The sequence below is a fragment of the Polyodon spathula genome, chromosome 20 (assembly GCF_017654505.1).
Source record: "Polyodon spathula isolate WHYD16114869_AA chromosome 20, ASM1765450v1, whole genome shotgun sequence".
NCBI classification, from domain to species: Eukaryota; Metazoa; Chordata; class Actinopteri; order Acipenseriformes; family Polyodontidae; genus Polyodon; species Polyodon spathula.
The window spans coordinates 20941674-20963103 of NC_054553.1; the positions used below are offsets into that span (position 1 = coordinate 20941674).

Consider the following 21430-nt stretch of genomic DNA (forward strand, 5'->3'; position numbering starts at 1 on the left):
ATTTAACCCCCTTCCCTACCACCCAGTATTCCACACACACACACGCCCATGCATGCTTTCACCCTGCCACACTGCCACAACCTTCCATAAATAATTGTGTCTGACTCTGTCAAAGGCTTTCTCTTGATCTAGAGAAACTGAAAAGCTCAGAAGCAGTCAATGTGTATCGAATTAAAAAAATGCTGGGTATAAAGAAGGTTTTGTCAGGATGAACAATATTTCCCATTACATTGCTTAACCTATTAGCGAGGGCTTTTTATATATGCTATAGTCCGAGCCCAGCAAAGACACAGGCCTCTAGTTCTTAATGTTGCACAGGTCCCCTTTTTTTGACAGCAAAGTTAGCACTGCCCTCCTGCAACTCAAAGGCAGCTCCTCTTTCTCCAGACTTTCTGCATAGACTGCATACAGGTAATTCTCAAATAATGTCCAGAAATACTTAAAAAACTCAATGAGCAGTCCATCCTATAAGGGCATCTGAAAGCTCTTCTAATGTAAAAGACTCATCCAAAAAACCTTTCTCCTCTTCAGAGATCTTTGGCAGAGCCTCCAAGAAAAGCCATGTCTCCTCATGCCGTCCTCCAGCCTCTGCTGTAAACAGCTCTGAATAGAAGTCCACAGCACATTGTCGGAGCTCTCCGGGCTACCTCAGGTCGTCCCCCCGACAGTGTCTTCAGGCAATGAATAACGTTGCGTTGAACACTAGTCTTCTCCATGCCAAAGAAAAACTATGCTGGCGCATCAGCCTATGTAAGTTACGGCACTAGACCTCACCAGTGCCCCTGGCACTTTGACATTCAGCAGCTCAACCAGCTGCTATTTTTTACTTTGAAGTCTTGAATCGTCCTGCTGTTGGGATTGGACTGCAGAACTCCCTGAAGCTTGAACATGTCCCTCTCCAGCTCTTCCAGAGTCCCAGTCATCCTCTTTGTGGCATTAGCAGTGTACTACTGACAGAAAAACTTGACCTGCACCTTCTCTACCTCCCACCACTGAGCCAGGGAAGTAAAAGCAGTCTTCTGCTCTCTCCACCTGTTCCATAAAAATGTCAAGCATTTCATAAAATGAGCATCTTCCAGGAGCTGAATGTTAAAATGCTGGTAAGATCCTTTTGGCCTCTGAGAAGGCAACAAAATGGTAACTGTTAGAAGATCAGAAAGACTGGTGGGAGAAATAAAACACTTAGTAAACAAACTGAAATGGTGTTTATAAGTATAAAAACGATCTAACCTAGCTAAAGAACTGCTTTATCACTAATCTTAACCCATGTGTACAGTCTACTTGTGCCATAAAAAGTTTGCAAATTTAAGTGCAATTAAAATAACTGCTAAAAAATAACATTTCCTCACTTCCACAGCCATTCAGAACTTGATATAAAATATGAAAAAAACTGTTCTCTGACATATTTCAGTGCATAAACATTAATAAAAACAAGCAAGAGATTCCACTGATCTTCACATGCACTTTAAGTAGCCATCCTCTCGCAAACCTCAGTGCTGGATGAACAGCGTGTGATCGGGTTCAATCCCTATGAGAAAGACAGTGTGTGCGTATCGTCAATTCAACAGTTTTGAAATCGATGTAAGATTATCCCAGTAATCATCAACTGCAAAATAAATAGATCCTTTTTAATAGAACTCAGAAATCAGAATTTGGGGTGGTTTTATGTTTAGAGCTCTAAAGTCACTACAAATCGCAAAGGACAATGAAACCTGACATATTAACAGTGTGATAATTTCTCAAAATATATATCACTCATATAAAACAATATTATTATTTTTGATTGTAAAGTTCACTTAAATTGCACTTTGTTGACATCCAGGAGGACAGCATCCACTCTGCAGGATAACTACGCCGAAACCTTCAACTGCAAGACGGTGCCTGTGAATACTCTACTCAGCCAGGACCGTAGCAATGACACACAGTCACTTGGAGGCTGGGACTTTGGGAGCAATAGCAGTAAGTTAGTTTAGGGGATGTTGATAACAAACAGTAGAGGATTTTCGTAGTGTAGTAGGTTCCTGGAGCGGTACATCTCTTTTAGTGAGACTGGCGCTCGCCTTGTGTGGCAAACATTTTTAGCTTTGTTTTCTTTATTAAATCTGACGGTAGGGCTACCATTGCTGGTAACCTAGTGGCAGCACTTGTGTTGAATTACATCTGTGCGCCTGTGCGGCATGTTAACAGCCAATGCTGTGTCTTTGACTCATTATTGTTCAGTGACGACCCACACATAACACTTCCTTGCGTATCACTTATATTTGAACATCAAAAGAAACTTATCACTTATATTTGGATAAAATTCACTAGATGTGATCAAAAAATGACACAGGTGCAGTAACTTTTTATTGTGCTGATTAACAATTGACATCATGAAGGTGCTGCAAAATGATCTGTTGATCTTGGGCAGGTGTTGCGACTCTTGGTCTCTTAGTTCGTGGCCTGTCAGAGTGTCTCCGGTTATACCGTCTCGCCAGGTTTGAAATTGCTGGCTGTGATGCCCTAGTCTAGCCTCCAACATGCTGATAGCACGAAGGCGTGGCTCTCTTGACAGATGTGGCATATTGTTTTTTTTTGTTCTGTGATTGCATTTATTCAAGCTTGCAATTCAATAGCAGAAATCACTCCATAACCAGTGTCCAATCAACCGTGTCACTGATTTGATGATTAAGAACATAAGAAAGTTTACAAATGAGAGGCCATTTGGCCCATCTTGCTCGTTTGGTTGTTAGTAGCTTATTGATCCCAAAATCTCATCAAGCAGCTTCTTCAAAGATCCCAGGGTGTCAGCTTCAACAACATTAGATTAAATTTTTTTAGCCTGTCTGCATATGACATGCCTTTTAAACCCGGAATAATTTGGGTTGCTCTTCTTTACACTCTTTCTAGAGCAGCAATATCTTTTTTGTAGCGAGGTGACCAGAACTGAACACAATATTCAAGATGAGGTCTTACTAATGCATTGTACAGTTTTAAAATTACTTCCCTAGATTTAAACTCAACACTTTTCACAATAAATCGGAGCATCTTGTTGGCCTTTTTTTTTTTTATAGCTTCCCCACATAGTCTAGATGAATGCACATTTGTATTGCCTGTGTGTAGTACCTTACACTTTTCTCTATCATTTGCCATGTGTCTGCCCACTTCTGAATCTTGTCTAGATCATTTTGAATGACCTTTGCTGCTGCAACAGTGTTTGCCACTCCTCCTGTTTGTGTCATGTGCAAATTTAACAAGTTTGCTTACTAAACCAAAATCCAAGTCATTAATGTACTTAGGAATAGCAGAGGACTGAATCCCTGTGGTACTCCACTAGTTACCTCACTTCATTTTGAGATTTCTCCTCTAATCAGTACTTTGTTTTCTACATGTTAACCACACCCTAATCCATGTACATGCATTTCCTTGAATCCCTACTGCGTTCAGTTTGAGAATTAATTGAGAATTTGAGAATTAAGTGCATATGCTTCTGTCATAGTCACTCAAGCGTATGATCATAAATGTATTCATGCACATCAAAGCTTTTGTAGAAAAGGTCCAGACCAATAAGGCATTTTGGGGCTGATGGAAGGATAGGTACAGTGCAAACAATTGTGGCTGCAAAATCCAAATTACTCAATGTGCACAAATAATGAGCTGCAATTATAATAATGAGGGTCACAATGAGTGTTGCCTGTGCATCGGGTTATTTAGCAGCCGCACTTACAGCCCAGAGGACAGGAGAGTTAGGAGTACAGAGAGCAGTAGGCACTGTATGAGATTAGTGGAGCATGAAAATCAAACCAAACAAAAAAAAAATAATTGTCAGATGGATAGGAAGCAAAGTCCACTTGGCACACAGAAAGGTTTTCTGAGGAGCTGAGTCCTTATGGCTGAGGTCACACAGCATGAAATTCAGTTATTTGGAAAAGCTTCTACCAACATGTTATGCTACCTAAGAGGCCATATGGTCCACTATAGTGGAGAAAGTCACTGCTGTCGTGGAAGTCAACCAGGTGATGAAAAGGTGGCAGGACCTGAGGCGGCAAACAAAAACGAAACTGGCAACACAACAGAGGCATCCACATCACAGCTGACATCGCTGGAGAGACAAGCGGAGAGGACATTCCATCCCAAAGTGACCCTGGCTTCTCTTTGCACGCATACTTACATCATAAAACAGTTCTTAGTAATGGTGAATCAACCACGCATTCATACCTCCTTTATTGTTGATAAACCAAAAAAAAAAAAAAAAAAAAAAACACGACCACTCATGTTGTGCAGCAAAACCTTCCTCCATTTTATTTGCTTAAAAACATTTGAACTCAACCAGAATTAAAATGCCACAGTATTGTATACTAGAGACATTAAAGTTGAATATAGTATAAAACAGTTCTCCAAATTGTTTATATTAAGTTATGGAACTGGGGGCTGGAGGTTGGAGGCTGGAATATGGCCATCACAACATGATGAAGGAGTTACCACTTTGCTGTTCTCATGACCCCCCCCCCAGTGTGGTTTGCTCCCACATGGGGTTCACCCAGTCAGTGGGCACTGCCTCAGTGGCAGCAGTCAGTGGGTAGCTGGAAATCCTTGAAGGAGTAGAAGGAGATGTCTCCATTGTCCACCACGGCGTAGGTCACTTGCACATCCCCGCTCTGAAAAGCCAGTCTCTTTAGGGTCCGCAAGTCTGGCACTGGCCCGTCGAAACTGCAACACAAAACCACACGTCCTTTTTTACTGTAATGATAAGGCAACGCTAATTTAAATGGGGTTACGCTAACCAGGAATGTAGAAACATGTTTCCTTCACTTGAACTGCACCCCACAGAGGCAAACCAAAGCTGAATTATATTGGAGCATTTTACAGCAGTGGTTAATAACCCTGGATTGCACCCATGGTTATCCTGATATTACCTCTAAAAATAGGAGGTTCAAATGCTTCTATACAATCCAGCTGTGGCTTACAGGTTCATCAAATCAACCCCTTTGTCCCTTTTATCTGTTCAGTTTCCCAGGCTTTGTTTTCACTTTGACCAACACTAAAGTCCTGTGTGATGCACAGAATGAAAGGGAGTGTGAGGCTGAGAGGGGGTCCAAATACCTGCAACATAGAAAGGAAGGGAATCTGAACTGGAGGACTCCAAATCTCACTTGGTCCTCAGCTGATTTAAGACACAACTATTTAACCCTATTGTAAGGTAGTCTTTCTATAAAGTTAGTTTGCGCAGTAACAGTTACAGTTTTCTCAGCTGTGTAAATAGTTTTAGCTCCATTGTCCTCGCCATTATAAACCCAATCCACAATCCATCTATAGCTCCATAAATCTTACCTGGTTTGAACTTCCTTTAGCAACATTGGTCTTAACTGCTTTGAAAGAAACACATGTACAGCTACTTTGCATTTTCATTAGAAAACTTGATATCTACTAAAGTGGGTTAAAGAATGTTTTCAGCTGCCATTTCCTGTGTCATCCCAGCAGTGTCTTCATGATCATGGTTCTGGGACAGGTTACTGGCTGAAAGGATGTCAGTCAATAGAGGAAGCAGCTGATTAGCTAATGACAGGAAAGAAGCCGTGAAAGCAGTAAGGACAATGACCATAAGTACAACCCTATCCAAATGCATGGCATGGTTTTCCCAATGGTTTAGCTTCCTGGACTTGCGCAATCATGTGTCCCTGTATATCCAAATCTGAAAAGCATGATCGCACAATAGCGCTAGCAGAGATCTTCAATATCTGTTACCTGCAGACACACATCCTTGAGTAGGGTTTCCCTGGATTGCTTTTCTTAAACTCAGCTACAGTGTTCGCCTGGTAGACATCAAAGGAAATCTTCATTCCTCCCGAATCCTCCACAAGCCTGAAGAGACAGACAGTGATACCACCAGGTGAGCAGCTGCATCACATTTTACAGCACAACTGCTATTATTTATTTTTTTGTAACCCATACTCAGTGTATTTTAGCTTTGGAACATTATCTGTGAATCCTCAGATGACTGTTTTATTTTGGGCATTGGTTTTGTATCACATTCAAAAGATAATAAATACTGATAACTTGCTGCTGTTTCATTATTGCAGTACCCTCTTTATAAATGTGGATGCTTCAGGTCATAGACTTTTGTTCACATTAAGCAGCTGTTCATAATATAAAGTACAAGAAACAAAGAGGTCTATGATGAAAAATAAACAATGCAAAAGTTTAGTTTGAAATACAATGCGATAGTGAAAGGGTTAATTTTTACTGGATGACACCGATATTGTAAGTTAAGTAAGAAAATCAAAGTGTACAAAACCTCATGAACTTAGGTTAAAAAAAAAAAAAAAAAAAATTCCATAAAACTATTTTATGAAGAGGACCCTTTGACCCACAAGCACACTTACCCGGCAGCTTCATCAAGCAGTCGAGAAGGCTGCATCAAACCAATCTGCTGCAGCAGGTCACCTTAGATTCACAGGGAAAAAAAAAAAAAAAAAAAAAAAAAAAGAACTGATGGACCGGCAAATGGATCTAGATCAGACAGGTCAGAAACTAGCAATCTAACAACACCAGTTTACAATGTAAGGGTGATCAAACATCAGATATTTAGTGCAGAACCAAGGACAATACCCCTGGATACAGCCAGGCAAGAGTGCTTCCCTTCACACAGACAGACAAACAACAAAAAACTCCCAGCAACAAAATTAGAAAAATCTATTTCAGCTTGGAAAACAAATATAAATCCCATTGGGAAAAATGAAATTAAATCACTTAATAAACTAGAATGCTATCTGGCCCTAAAAAGCGTTTACCCTGGTAGAATATCTCATGACTGTTAAAAATACAAAACAAAAAAAGGCAGATCCTGACCAAGTACAGACTCAGTGACCACAACATGGCCATTGAAACTGGCCAGCATAAAGATTCCTGGATAGCCAAAGAAGAGAGGCTGTGCTGTCACTGTGATTTGGGAGAGGTCGAGACAGATATGCACTTCCTGTTACACTGCCCCCAATACAAACAAACCAGGGACACGTTCTTCCCCAAATTCGCCAATCAAGCCACATAATTCCCTTTACTCTCTGACACAGAGAAAATATCAGTCCTGTTAGTAGAAGAGCAGCAGACAGCAGAGCTCGCTGCCCAGTATGTAGCCGCCTACCACTACCTGAGAGAAACAGCCTAGACACTCTGCATGGGGGCCAGACATTATTGTTCATGGTTGACACTGTAAATATGTATAGGGGAGGGAAGGGAAAAAAGAAAAGGGGAATGGGGGTTATCTGTTTGTATTGTGTCTCTAGTCATGTTTCTTATTTAAGTGCTTTGGCAAAACCTAATTTTATTTTGCCATGCCAACAAAGCCTTTTTTGAATTTGAGAGAGAGAGAGAGAGAGAGAGAGAGAGAGAGAGAGAGAGAGAGAGAGAGAGAGAGAGAGAGAGAGATAAGAGAGAACTGCAAGTCAGTTTGTGATGCACACTAAACGTAAATGTCCACTGGATGCTGGGTTGAAACTCTTGTGACCAAAGTAGTTAAATTTAAGGCACGAGAGGCTAGTGAATTAGCCCACTGCAGCAACTATGCCCAAATACATATTAAAACATCAGTCTAAACATGTCTAGTTGATTTTGTATCTGCCATTGTACTGAAATTTTTTTTATATCAGGCAGACAGAGCTAAAACCTGTTTGAATTGAGACTCTGTCATAGCCCCAGTTAGGATTGTGGTTCGCGCGTGACTTTAATCACTGGACTGTTAAAAACGGCAGGACTGTCTGTTCATTGATCTGAAAATACTGGAAGAAGGCAAAGAAAGGTATAAATGGGAATTAATGAAAACAAGACGACACATGTGGACAATTCCTTTACATGACCTATTGTATCATTACAGAAGCGTGTGTCATGATAAAGGACAAAGTTACAAACTAACACTAGTCCTTCACCTAGTTCAGGGTTTCAGGAACTCTTGTTACATTACTGAAATGACCAGTTGCCTGAAGACATTTGTCAATTCTACTCTGAAATGCATGCACCACGAATAAGTCTCATCTGAGTCAACAGGTTTACTATTAGGTGATGTTCATCCAGCCACTGTATAAGGGAGGAGTTATTTAATTACCAGGGACCTGATAGCTCAAACTCCGAGCTCCTGATCATAGCTACTATACTTAATTAAGGGGAGCTCTGAAACCCAGGACTGGGTATAGGACTAGTGTGGGTTTCTTGTTATATTAGAGTAACATTACGACAGTATTCACGAATGGGGGTTTAAAGTCAGCGACGAGACTCTATTCTGTACCTGTGGAGGTGGCCTGTCCAGGAGCAGTGAGTGGCTTGACAGCTTCGTTCCAAAGGTGAGCCGGCCAGTTCCTACAGCTTTGTCGGCTCCTTCTCTGCAGCAGCTCCTTGTAGTCCTGCCAGTTCCGGCAGCTCCGCACCTCCCTGTCCTCGTTCACTCCTCTCTTGTAATGCCTCTCCCTGTCCTTCTGCTCCCTCTCCCTCCTCGACAGATGCTCGTCTCTGAGATTCAGCCTCTGCAGCCAGGCCGAGGCATCGCAGGCCCTGGCAGGGACAGCGCTGGGCAGCAGGACAGGGTCTGGGGCTTGCAGGCTGGTGAGAGGGCAGTCCAAGCCCAGATTGGGAAAGGAGATTCTTGCAAAGTCCCACTTGAGCCCGGAGGGCTGTGAAGAGTGTGGCTGCCTGTCTTCTGTCTGCTCCGATTGTGGAACCAGGGGGAAGTCCCACCAACAAGACCTCTCCTCAGAGGTACCTTCCTGTTTCACCTCCATGCTGCAGGCAGCAGCCCGTTCAGGTGGGATCACGCAAGTACTAGACCCAGATTTCTGGCTGTCCTCTCTGCTGCTCATGGCATCTTCCTGTGCCTTCTGTTCAGTATTCTCTCCAGTCTGGCTTTGTCCTTCTGGAGTATCCTTGGAATTGCTGGTTAACGCAAACAGAACATTTGTTTTAACAGTGGCAGATGTTTAAATTTTTACTGTGTAACTTTATTGTAACTGAAAATAATTTAGACAGTTTAGATGCCATACCTAAACTGACAGTAGTGAACAAATAGACAAGTTTCCCCCCTTTAGCACTAGACAGGCAGAGTGGCTCATTACCTGGGGCTGCGGCTCCTCTTTCTCTTTCGATGGCGCCTGTCGGCCTTGTCTCGTCTCTGCAACAGGTTCAGCTGTCTCTCATACAGGGAGGGAACGGCACTGAAAGACACAGGACACAGCACAGGGAAGATGATGAAAATGATTTCAAACTCTACCCCAGTGCCACAATCACTATATGCTACATACCCCAACTAAACATGTTCAGACAACAAGATCATTTATGTAAGCACTAGGGCCTTTAATCGTTTTACCGCAGAACTTAAATTGATTGTAGCAAACAGATTGATCCCATAAATCACTTCCACCGGCTACACAGGTCTCCAATGTGGTGTTCCGAAAGAAACACATTATTTTAAAACATCATACCTGGTGCTGAAATGAGCTATTACTTTCAATCCCCATGCTTTCCTCTCAGGAAAACTATTCCACTTGTACTTCATAGGTCATTTAATCTCAGCAGTGTCTTTGGGTTCAAAGGATGTTACTGGCTGAAAGCATGTCAGTCAACAGGGGAAGCAGCTGACTGGTTAATGACAGGAAAGATGCACGATTTGATTCTTCAGGTGAAAAGATCAAGGGAGTGCACCACAATCTGAAAGCTCCAAGTGTAGCACCAGATAACATGTTTAAATAACATGGATTTCTAGACATTTCAGACCTACAGCTATGGCCATCACCCTATAGAATTAATTAAATGTTGCTTCATAAAGCTGAATGAAACTTGCTGAATAACATTACGTTAACATACTGAATTACATGATGCTTTTGTAGTTTTCCATATAAACGTCATAAAAACTGACAAAATGTGACATTTTGAAATCATTAAATACTGTACTACTGTTGTAGCTTCTGGTAGACTTTTGAGATACCATTTTGCAGTTTCTTTGATTACATGATGTTAATGTCTCAATCCTAAAATTCTAGGTGATGCAAACCTTTGGGCCATATCTGTATATAGTGAACGAAAGTACACAAGAGATAGATGGAATTACTTTGTTAGCTACAATCACTTGAAGGCATTCTGAAACCACTCAAATGTGTCAATCTCAAAAATAAACTGATGGACATGCCAGAAAAAACAAATGAAGGTTACCTGGCATCAAATCTTTTAACTATATAACCCAGTCTCTTCAGATGACTGAACACCTGTAGAGAAAATGAGGCAACAGTGAGGAAACAAAGATTGCTAACAGTCTTTAAGAGCCTTGTGACTGCTCATTCAGGCTAGCACTTACAATAATCTGCAGTTTTAATGTAGTGCTTACTAAAGTTGGTCAGACAAAATTAAATTCGACCCACTCCTTGTTCAGCCAATCAGAGGGCTGCGCAGCACATTGGCCACCAATCAGAATATGGGCGAGCATAAGGTTTGTTTTTTTTTTTACTCCAAATTGTTAGTATGCTAGTTTGTCAAAGAAAAAAAAACTAAAACACCAACTGAAATTCTAACGCAAGTAATTTAAAACTACTTATTATTGAGTGAATTATGTCTGACCTCATTTTGCTGGGTGCTTTATTCTCTATAAAAAAAAAACATCTTTGTAATACCAATTTGGAGAAAAAAGTGTTTTAAAATGCATTAGTCAGACTTACAATTATATTCACGACTGAAGTCAAAGACAGCATTAAAAATCTCCTGAAATAGTACTCATTTGAGTTACTTTTTTTGGCAGGGGTGTTCTTGCATTAGAGATTCATTCATAACTTCAGAAGTTAAGTATACAAATGTTTCAGCAATTGCATTCAATGTTAACAGAAGGTGTTTTCTTATAGTTTGTCAGCATAGTTTATCACTTAAAATAATCAGTGGGCAATACATTATTGAATAGATATAGAATACATTATTGAATAGCTAAACAATTAGCAGTAGAAGTAGTACTTCAGGTATATCGCAATGTGACTACTAATGCTACTTCTACTTCTTGCTGTCCCGATCAAGTACCAGATCTGAGGTAGGACCAGATCTGCCCCACACTTTACCCTAAACAGCTAGCTGTGTGCCCTGCCTCTTGTACCTGGTATTGCTGCAGGGAGATCGTCCTGTTTGACAGCATCAGCTCATAACCCTCCTGAACAGACAGAGGCAGCTCTCTGTAAAACACCTCCACATTCCCCTGGAGAAATACATTCCAAAAAACACACTGTCACACATTGTCCTGAAACTGTAATTAATCAACTTGCAATGGGTAGGAACCATTGCATTTGTCTTGTGTTACAGAACACCCTGTGAAGTGTATGTATTATGCTACCTTTGCTGTGTCCTGTGTTATATTTTTTAAACATATTGTCAATTATTTTGAAATGTTTAATGACCATCATGGATCATAAAATCAACCAGGCAATATATTTCTCAATAGTTACTCGGGAAACGTATCTTCTAAGGATCACAGTGTATCCAGATCACGCTCCCTCCTGAATGCTGATTTTCTGTTCCCACAATATGTCACTCATTTCAATCAGACCACCAGCATTGTTGCAGGAGGGAGCATGAACTGAATACACTGCAATATTTAAAAGAAAAAAAAATCTCTCTCCTGATCCTGGCGAACGTGCCAGAGTAAAAGTTGAAAAAAAAAAAAAAAAAGGAATTTCCCAGTTGTATACCTATGATGCAGGAATTAAAAATAAATACATAAATAAATAAATACCACAACAATCAGTAATACAATAAAAAAAGGCTGTGACACACAAAACAAAGGGTACAGCAAAGGTAAAGTACTGGGTTTCTTATAAACGCTGCAGAGAGTTCTGTAACACTTTAATACTGCTTGTTGTTCAGATTCATTGGTCTGTACCAAATTCAACTTCTGTCATTACATCCTTGTGACATCCCTCACAGGGATGCGATGGCAGAAACAGAAACAACAAGAGGAATATATTATGTAGGAATATAACTCCCCAACAAGCCACATCTCCCTATAATGGTGGTAATCACGTTTGTCTCTTTCTCATTAGTTTAACATTTACTGTTTTTCGGGCTACAACGAAGGGCACATTTGACCTTCAAAGGTTCGGAATACATTACCGAAGGAAGGTTCGAACCTTCATTGGTACTCATTTACATAATTTTTTGGTGACGTCACCACAGCTACTTGTTTATATTTGATTGAAAATCCTATTATTTTACAGGTAATGCATATAAATGGAATAAAACATTCACATGTAGTTAAAAAAAATATGTTATATAGAACAGTAATCATGTTTTTATAACAAATAAAAATACATGCTGTTTATTTACATGTAATTGAGCCTGCCTGCAATCTATACAGTAAGCTTGCATTGCACCAGCACCAACTGCAGCGGACAAAGCTTTATTTAACAGTCACCGTTCAAAGAAAGTTATGAGTCACATTTTACTACTACTAAAAATATTAATAAAACTAATAATATGAATTTACGCTTGTCAAGTGACCTCAGAGATTGGTTATACCTCCATGATAACCAGTCTGACGAACCTTCGATGGTTCGAAACAATCTTCGAATCCCTGGCTAGCAAACGAACCTTCGAACCTTCGGACACTGCCCTAAATGTTTTTGTATTTTTTTTGTTTTGTTTACCACTCTATTGTTCGACACAAAAGGAGGTTGGCAAAACCTGCCTCACAATAACAAATTGTTTCTTTACCTCATCACCATTCTCACAATGCGATTTGCTGCTGTGTTTTTGCGCTCTGATCTTTTCATTGATTCATTTTTCTGTTCAGCTGAAAACTGAAACCTCAAAAGAAACCAGTGACCAAATCCACCCTTGTCAACACTTCTTACAAACCTGACAACTGTGTGACCGGTAGCCATCAACACTTTTATTAGAATTCATGAGATCTTTTTAAAAAATCTCAGTTTATTGCTAAGAGATGGAATATCAACTGCAGTTGGCAATGGCACTTGGAATGAATATCAGTTGAATGTCAAATGTTTCAAGTGGTATAAGCAATGATAATTAGTGGTTAGTGATCAAATAAACCCATTTCTCTGGTTTTATCCCTGGTTTGTTTTGTTTTTGGTAGTTATTTGAATGCAATGTATGTACCAGCCATTATTAAGCCAAACCCTGTTTGTTACCCAAGAAAAATGTGTTGTTTATAATATACATTTTGGACCCAAGTGCTCAAGCACACTGTAAACCACACAGCTCAGCTTAGTTTTATACAAGCGAGAGACTCACGACACATTAACCTACAGCATGAACCATCCCTGTTTTTTCTCTGAACTTTGTCATTTCTGAGATTAAGAACAATTAATTCCTTTCTCTTGTGACCCAAGCAGCTGGATTTAAACCCAGGTTTCCAGAAGTGAAGGGCAGGCTAGTGAATTAGCCCTCTCACTCACACACTCCATCAGGTACAGGGCCTCCTCGCACTGGAGAAACTGCTTCCCCTCTTCAGAGTAGCCCATGGTCTGCCAAAACTTCCCCTAGATTGGAAAAGACAGAAAGAGGCGGTTAGCTCTTCTGCCCGTGTGTTACTATCAGTGCGGTATGTTCCCATGACAGAGGTAGAGGAGAAAGCACAAGTTAGAATATGAGGACATAGGGAGATGCTTGTCTGTCTGTCTTTACATACGTACGTTCATATGTCACATATCAACTGGAGAACCGCTACATGCAACTTCGGAAGGACATTCTTCAATAGAGGAAGAATCAGTATCTGAGGGTATCTGGAGGCACACGTTTGCATATCTAGAGAACTGCTTATCCCGATGACACTTGGTATCGACATACTGAAGAATCAGAATGTGGAGTAGTTTTGTGTCAATATGTACATTTTTTTACACAGTGCAAGGCTTTGTGATGGATCTTTTCATGATGTTCACTATTGTGTATTTATAGCCACTGCAGGGGAAGTATGTTGCCAGCATGCTTGTTTATCATATGCTCCGAACTAAAGTCCCACCCTATGCACTGGTTGAGCAGGGCTGTAGCATGTTGCTAATCTTCCATGCTATTCCATTTGAAAAGCTCACCGCTGGACATTTGAGTACCACAACATTGTCTTTGGGCTTCCATTCTGCTTTCACCAGACTCCCCCTAGGAAACAAGGAGTACACATGAGAAAGAATCCACACTGCTCAAAATTGTCTCCCAGAGGACAAGGGTCTAAAAGAAACTACAAGAGACAGCCAAAAATGAAATATTTAATAGAGAAATTGCATCACCTTCAATAGCCCAACTTCAGTCTTTGGTAAGGTGTTTACCATTATGAGATGTGATTAATGTTAAAGGATAATACTGTTTAAAGATGGCGCTCGCATAAAAAAAGGGTACAATGTATGAAAAATGACCTTGAAATCAGAAAATGTGCACAAGTGAACCTACACAGGATTCAATACACATGGAGAAAATAAGGTTAATTTCTGCAAATATATCCCTACGGTAGTTCCAGTAAAGGTGAAACAACTTCCATAGGAAATATTAGGTTTCTGTTTGTCACTTTTATTTAAAATAGACCCGCCTTTAATATTCAGCATTGTTGCACCACCGGGAATGCTTCTTATGGGGTCCTTGTTACTCACACATTACTTTGTATTTTGTGGCCACATGTTGCAGAATACTGATAGAACTGAGTTAAAATAAGTAATTGAGGATATACATCAAACGTTTTATATTTTGTATTGAGAGAATTATATAAGGTAAGTTTTTGGAGTTTGCAGTTTGGTTTGAAATCTCAATAACAAAATTCTGTTTGCTCATATTTTTGCTGTACAGCCTATCCTGACATCTTCTAAGTAATTGCTTTTAAGAAGTATTTATGAGCAGGTACTAAATAAATCAAAACACACCTGTGTATTTAATGAGTGGAGTTGTAGATCATCATATTGTTCACATTGCACATTTGCCAGCAACGAGAGTGGGGGTTAAGCTCCCTTCGTAGATGGGTGTAACTTTCGTTACACGAAAATAGAGGAGATGGTTATTGGATGATTATTCTAAAACAATTCCCTGTTAAAGTAAAACTGTGTGTCAACTGTGTAAATTAAATATATGCCCAGGTACTACAGTTCAGAAAGTTAGCTACCAAATGATTAAGTGTGCTTTTCCCCTTCAAGCAAACACAGTTAGAACCACTGCTCTATATCCCTAATGGTTTAAACCTGCAAACTCTGTGCCACTCAGCTACATGACCCCTTTGGTCAGACTCACTGCCTCTCGACACGCTCCTCGGAGACCAGTTTCCAGTGCTCCTCCAGGCCTCTCCGCAGCTTCTCACCCTGCCGCTGGGACCCGTCAGGGAGAAAGTCCTTCTGGCCTCGCGCAGGGAGCTTGTGGTCCCGGGTGCGAGCCGCAAACAGCTCTGAGGGACTGTCAGGGAAAGAATATTTTAATATCACTTGAAATGCATATTAGCTGGCAAAAAACGACCATGTTCATATTAGTTCATTTAACAGAATGTATGACTGTATCAATTCTACCATGGGAAGGAAACCAATGAATGATGGCTGAAATACATCACATCCATTCTACCCCACAATCAGACTTGAGAAAGCATTTCAGAATTTTTGTTTGCTGGAAAAGTTATTAATATTACTATTTGTTTATTTAGCAGATGCCTTTATCCAAGGCGGCTTACAGAGACTGGGGTGTGTGAACTATGCATCAGCTGCAGAGTCACTTACAACAACGTATCACACAAAAGACGGAGCACAAGGAGGTAATGTGAAAAGCTCAGGGTCACACAGTCAGTGAGATGGGATTTTAACTGGGGACCTCCTGGTTACAAGCCCTTTTCTTTAACCACTGAACCACACAGCCTCTTGTTAGTAAGTTAGTAAGCATGGCAATTAATAATCTAAGCAGAGAGAACAATAGAGAATCATACAGAACACACATGAATCACAGTTTTTCACTAATGGGGGAGCACTGTATTATTATAGAGGAGAAAATTATGAATATGTATGATACAAAATATACATTTAAGCAATTACTTGAACCCTGTATGCCCATTTCTGTATCACATACATACACAATACTTAACTGCCCCTCTATATTATAAGCTTTTCTATCCAGCCTTACAAGCCAGAATTTTTTTTATATGCAATTAGCGATGAGCGAGTATCACTTTTACAAGTCAATTCGATTACACTATGTAACACAATTTTTGTTCCTGGGTAGTAAGTGTTATTTCCTAACTGCTTATGCCTCAAAAGTATAGAAAATGGCTATTATTCCCCACAAACTTTGCTTTTGTGACCAGGACAGTGATATTTCAAAATATAACTATTTCCAAAGGGAAAACGGGCAAATGCGTGTCTTTTCATTCACATAAAGTCAGAAAAAAACAACATATGAATCCAAATTAACATGTATTTATACTAAGTAATACAAAAATGACTACAAAAGATTTAGAAATGAGTAGTTTTTCGAGATTTACGATTATACTGTATTTACAGTATAATCCTAAATCTCGAAAAACTACTCACTTCTAAATCTTTTGTAGTCAAGTCATATGTTGTTTTTTTCTGACTATGTGAACGAAAAGACACGCGTTTTCCCATTGAAATACTGATATTTTGAAATATCACTGTCCTGGTCACAAAAGCAAAGTTTGTGGGGAATAATAGCCATTTTCTATACTTTTGAGGCATAAGCAATTAGGAAATAACACTTACTACCCAGGAACAAAAAAATTTGTTACACTGTGTTATCTATTCAATATTTGAAAATAATCCAAACTGCAGTTACGATTATCGATTATTCTAATAACATCATTCTTTGCGGGAAAAAAAGACTCCTGATTAAATGTTTTTTATAATTATAATCTTTTGTTTCAGGTTGTCATTCTTTCTTATATATCGTTTCATTTAATAATATTAAAAGTAATACAAAAAATAGACATTTGAAACATTATTTTAAAAAAAATAATTTATTAACCTGTCTCGCTGACTAAACTAAAATGAGCCAACACTAACAGATACATAAAAGTGAAATACCCAGTAAAACAATACAGTAACTTTGGGGAGCTCACTTATAAATACATATTTATATCAACGTCCATGAACCTTCACTTTGGTTTCAAGGGTGATTGATCTGGACACGGACTGACTCTATATTTACAGAATTTAATATCCGCTGCATTTCTCTTGAGGAATGAAATGTCATTAATAAGGCGATTGATAAATATGCTAAAGCAAATGCAAATAGTTTGTATTTATGAACTTACAGTATTTAAACTTGCTCACCTTCTTTTGCTGAAGTATTTATAAAGAGAGTTCTGGTACGCTCCGCTCCCTGTATGTTTTTGTTCATGGTGCCGTTTTGTACACATTATGGAAGCATTACAGAAGGACTGGTCTCGAGGTTCTTGCACTAAAGATCCCAACTTCAGTGGTTGCCTGAAGCAAACCGCTGGAATTGAAAGTAGCTGAGATGCAGAAGGAACTTTTATGATGCGTGTCCATAAAGAAAACGTGAAGTTCTATAGTATAATAATCGATCGAAATTGTGCAGTTTATTAATCGTTCGAAGCCGGTTTCTGTGTTTAATTTAATAATTGGAAATTAATCGTATTTTAGATTAATAACTCATCACTATATGCAATACACTGTCTTTCTGGACAGAGAGAAGAAAAACACAATGCAATTACATAAATAAAGTAGCTTTTCTTATTTAAAAAATGCTTGGGCATTACAGGGTTAATAACATTTGTCAGTTGTTCCAAAAAGTAGTCAATTACCAAATGATTAAGTGAAAAGAAGAAAAAAATATTTCACCTTGTCACTCTGTGTTGGTAGCAAATGTGGGAATAATAGAATGAAATAGAATAGCGGTAACCAACTTGTGGTCCGTGAGTAAACTCCAGGTGCTCCACAAACAACTCACAAAATTTGGTTACGCAGCTCTTGCAAAAACACATTTCTACATGATCACGCTTTGTGCTACTACAATATGTATTACAAAGCAACAAAACAAACAGTTTTAACCACGTTACATACAGTTCCTATAGAAAGTCTACACCCCCTTGAATTTTGTTGTGTCAGTGCTTCAGAGTTTCATTCATTTAAATGAGGATTTTTTTAACCCCACATATCTACACACCGTACTCCACACTGTTAAGGGGAAAAAAGTTTTTATTGAGAAAAAAATATATATTAAAAATACAAAACTGAAAGTGGAAGGTGTATGGCACCACCAAGACCCTGCCTAGATCAGACCATCCCACCAAACTGGATGACCGAGCAAGAAGGAGACTGATCAGAGAGGCTACCAAGAGGCCAATGGCCCGAGTAAATACTTGGTGGAAGCACCTTTGGCAGCAATTACAGCTGTGAGTCTGTTGGGATAGGTCTCTACCAACTTTGCACACCTAGATTTGGCAATATTTGACCACTCTCCATTACAAAACTGTTCAAGCTCTGTCAAGGGGAGCACTGAAGGACAGCAATCTTTAAGTCATGCCACAAATTTGATTGGATTTAGGTCGGGGCTCTGACTGGGACAATCAAGGACATTTACCTTTTTGTTCCTTAGCCACTCCAGTGTAGCTCTGGCTGTGTGCTTTGGGTCATTGTCATGCTGAAAGGTGAACTTCCGTTCCAGTTTCAGCTTTCTTGCAGAGGGCAGCAGGTTTTCCTGAAGGACTTCACAGTACTTTGTTACATTCATTTTCCCTTCTATCCTGACAAATGCCCCAGTCCCTGCCGATGAGAAACATCCCCATAACACGATGCTGCCGCCACCATGCTTCACAGTAGGGATGGTGTTCTTTGGGTGATGCGCTGTGTTGGGTTTGCGCCAAACATAACGCTTTGCATTTAGGCCAAAAAGTTCAATTTTAGTGGTGCTCATGGTTGAGTCTTTGCTTTGAAATGTACTACCTGGCAATGGGAACCTGCAGAAACTGCTGAATTGATCCTGAAATCAAGTAAATCACTACAATTTAACAAGATGGAGGCCACTTAACATGGTGTGTGATTTTTAAGGCGATTGGTTACACCTGAGCTAATTTAGTTTTTATTTTTAATGACTTTTTTACACATTTCTAGAATATTTTTTTCACTTGGAAGGGGTAGGATGTGTAGATAAGTGAAAAAAAAATAAAATAATGCATTTTAATTCCAGGCTATAAGGCAACAAAAGGAGAAAATTTTGAAAGAGGGTGTATACTTTCTATAGGCACTGTATGTATACTTGGAATCTTGGAAGTCTAAAAATAAATGTAACGACTTGTTGGTTTCATTAATATTTTTAGAAACTTCAAATGTGTCTTTTTTTGTATAACTGCAAAGAGATTGAAAACATTAAAAAAATACAAAACAAAATACAGCTTATGGCTTACCTTTTCTTTATTCAAATGTACTACCAATTAATACTACTACTTATGGTCTTTAGAAAAATAGGAAGCAATTTCTAAATTAATCAGGCTCACTTGGCATTATGGTATCTATACAATGTGACATTGTTTGTTTTGTGACTGAAATATAATTTATTTATTTAACTGATTTCTGGTTCTTTCTTTCACCACTTCTTTCAGCTCGTAATTATTGCAAAACCAAATGTTGTTTGCATAAATATGTGGACTTCACTTACTTTGAAATGTACGGTGTGCCAAGACAAGTTTGTGGTTTTAAAATTCTAATATAAATACATTATTTTGTAATTACTTTTTATGGACACTGGTAACTTTTACTTGCTCCACACCTAAAATCATTTAAACAAAAAATGAACAAAAAGTTATTCACTTATCTGTACCCTCGCTGGTGGACGACCCCCATATCCCCTGCCTTCGACTTGGGATTTCTAGCACCCCACTTTAAATGAAAACATAAAGACTGTATCTGTTTTCTTTTCTTATGGGTGTTTATAAACTAATTTATACTACAGCTCCCTTTATTGCAATACCAAGCAACGCCTTGAAAGCCGCCATTAACTTAAAAAGCTTTCTAATGTAAAATATATATTAACTAAATGTTACACATTATGAAGCCAATTTTGCAGGTTTAAGTTTCGTTTGACACAACCTGCTCACAAGTAATGCACACTGGGTCGTCCTCGAACCCAGTAAATAAATGTAAATACCAGTGCTGGTCCAGTAACATTTCTAATGCAACTTAGTTACTGCACTCACTGAGTGGCCAACATTGGTCAATGTGCATAAAAACACACCGAATACAGAATTCAAAATGTGAAAAAATAACCGTTTTAAACAAAAGAAACGGGAACTTTGCCTTCAGCAACTTTCAATGTGCACAATGACAACATATTCCTTGATGAATTGGGAGACCCAAGGCCAAAATAGTTTCAAAATGCTATGGTAAACAAATGCATAGCAAGTGGTCCCTGGGAATAATCCAAACACCAAGGTGGCCCTATATTGAAAAAAAAAGGGAACCACTGAATAGAATAATAGGTAAACCGACACAAAACTGTAGTAGTAAATAAAATAAAATAAAATAAAAATAACCCTGACATAACAGAACGGCGTTGAATTATCGACACAACTTTTATCATTACCAATTTAAAATGTTCTCTCGTCACTTTCCCCCAAACATTCTGATGTACCACACTATATTTATCGTGAAAAAAAAACTAAAATGTACGAGTCCAAGAACAACAAGTGATCAAGTGACTAGTTAACATACACGATTCATCACGCTGGGAACTAGTTTTGAATTAATTCTGTAAGCCAAGAATAACAACTGCACTTAACGTCATCTTAATTCACATCGAACTTATATATAAATAGCACTGTTTATATTTAGTTCACTCCTAAACAACTCCACGTGTACTGCAGGATTTCCGGTACCTGTTACTTATCAATAACACAGCTGTTAGGATTGCAAACCAATTGCGCATGGTTTACAGATTAAACGTGTGTTAGCTTCACGGTTTATTATTACCTGAGCACTTCACCAGACCAGTATTCATTCTCACAAGCACTTGCAGAGCCCTTCTCAGCGCAGTCCGCCATTTTACAACAAAAAACAAGCGGACTGCAGTCAGTCAGGCGGCTTTGATTCCGCTGGGTCCTACTGCCCGTTGAGTTTGCGGCATGGTCAAACAGAGGATATTAAACAAATTGACCATATACAAAAGATATCGCAAATTGATGATATGCCTTTGTAGATGGATACCTTTCTTAATAGAGTTGGAACGTATTTTTTACCTGTGCTATGTGTTACACAGAATATATCAATACATGAGATATACTATGAGTCATACTCGTCAAACATCCTAACAAACCAGGATGTTTTTTTTTTTTTTTTTTTTTTTTTTTAATGTGCATAGCAAAGTCACGAGTTCGTTTTGTCAGGGCATTGTATAGTATGGCCACTGGGTGTCAGCAAAGGACCATGTACTGAATTCCACACTGCCACCAGAGTACAGTACAGTATACTGTATGTTCACTAAACCGAACCCC

General features: G+C 39.1%; 1 protein-coding gene across 2 annotated transcripts; it reads right to left on the bottom strand.

Moving 5' to 3' along the window:
- Nucleotides 1–4255: 4255 nt before the first annotated feature.
- On the bottom strand, nucleotides 4256–20995 carry tsen54 (TSEN54 tRNA splicing endonuclease subunit). 2 transcript variants are annotated; one of them, XM_041220468.1, is made up of 11 exons: nucleotides 20910–20995; nucleotides 15217–15375; nucleotides 14040–14103; nucleotides 13407–13490; nucleotides 11093–11191; nucleotides 10171–10223; nucleotides 9078–9176; nucleotides 8258–8898; nucleotides 6363–6423; nucleotides 5725–5841; nucleotides 4256–4689 (listed from the first exon to the last, which is right to left on the bottom strand). In XM_041220468.1, exons 1-11 carry the CDS (start codon nucleotides 20978–20980, stop codon nucleotides 4539–4541), a joined length of 1599 nt encoding a protein of 532 aa, XP_041076402.1. In that variant the 5' UTR covers nucleotides 20981–20995; the 3' UTR covers nucleotides 4256–4538. The 2 variants fall into 2 exon arrangements, with proteins under 2 accessions (XP_041076402.1, XP_041076403.1); XM_041220469.1 differs by lacking the exons at nucleotides 4256–4689; nucleotides 5725–5841; nucleotides 6363–6423 and adding an exon at nucleotides 6806–7323.
- Between the last annotated feature and the right edge of the window lie 435 nt (nucleotides 20996–21430).

Bases quoted from the DNA above. Each gene is read 5' to 3' on its own strand.
- tsen54 (XM_041220468.1), bottom strand. From the start codon at position 20,980: ATGGCGGACTGCGCTGAGAAGGGCTCTGCAAGTGCTTGTGAGAATGAA. The intron at 14,104-15,216 runs GTGAGTCTGACC...CTTGTTTCCTAG, and splicing joins GAGGAGCGTGTCGAGAGGCA to GGGGAGTCTGGTGAAAGCAG. The intron at 13,491-14,039 runs GTGAGCTTTTCA...TTTCCAATCTAG, and splicing joins TGGTACTCAAATGTCCAGCG to GGGAAGTTTTGGCAGACCAT.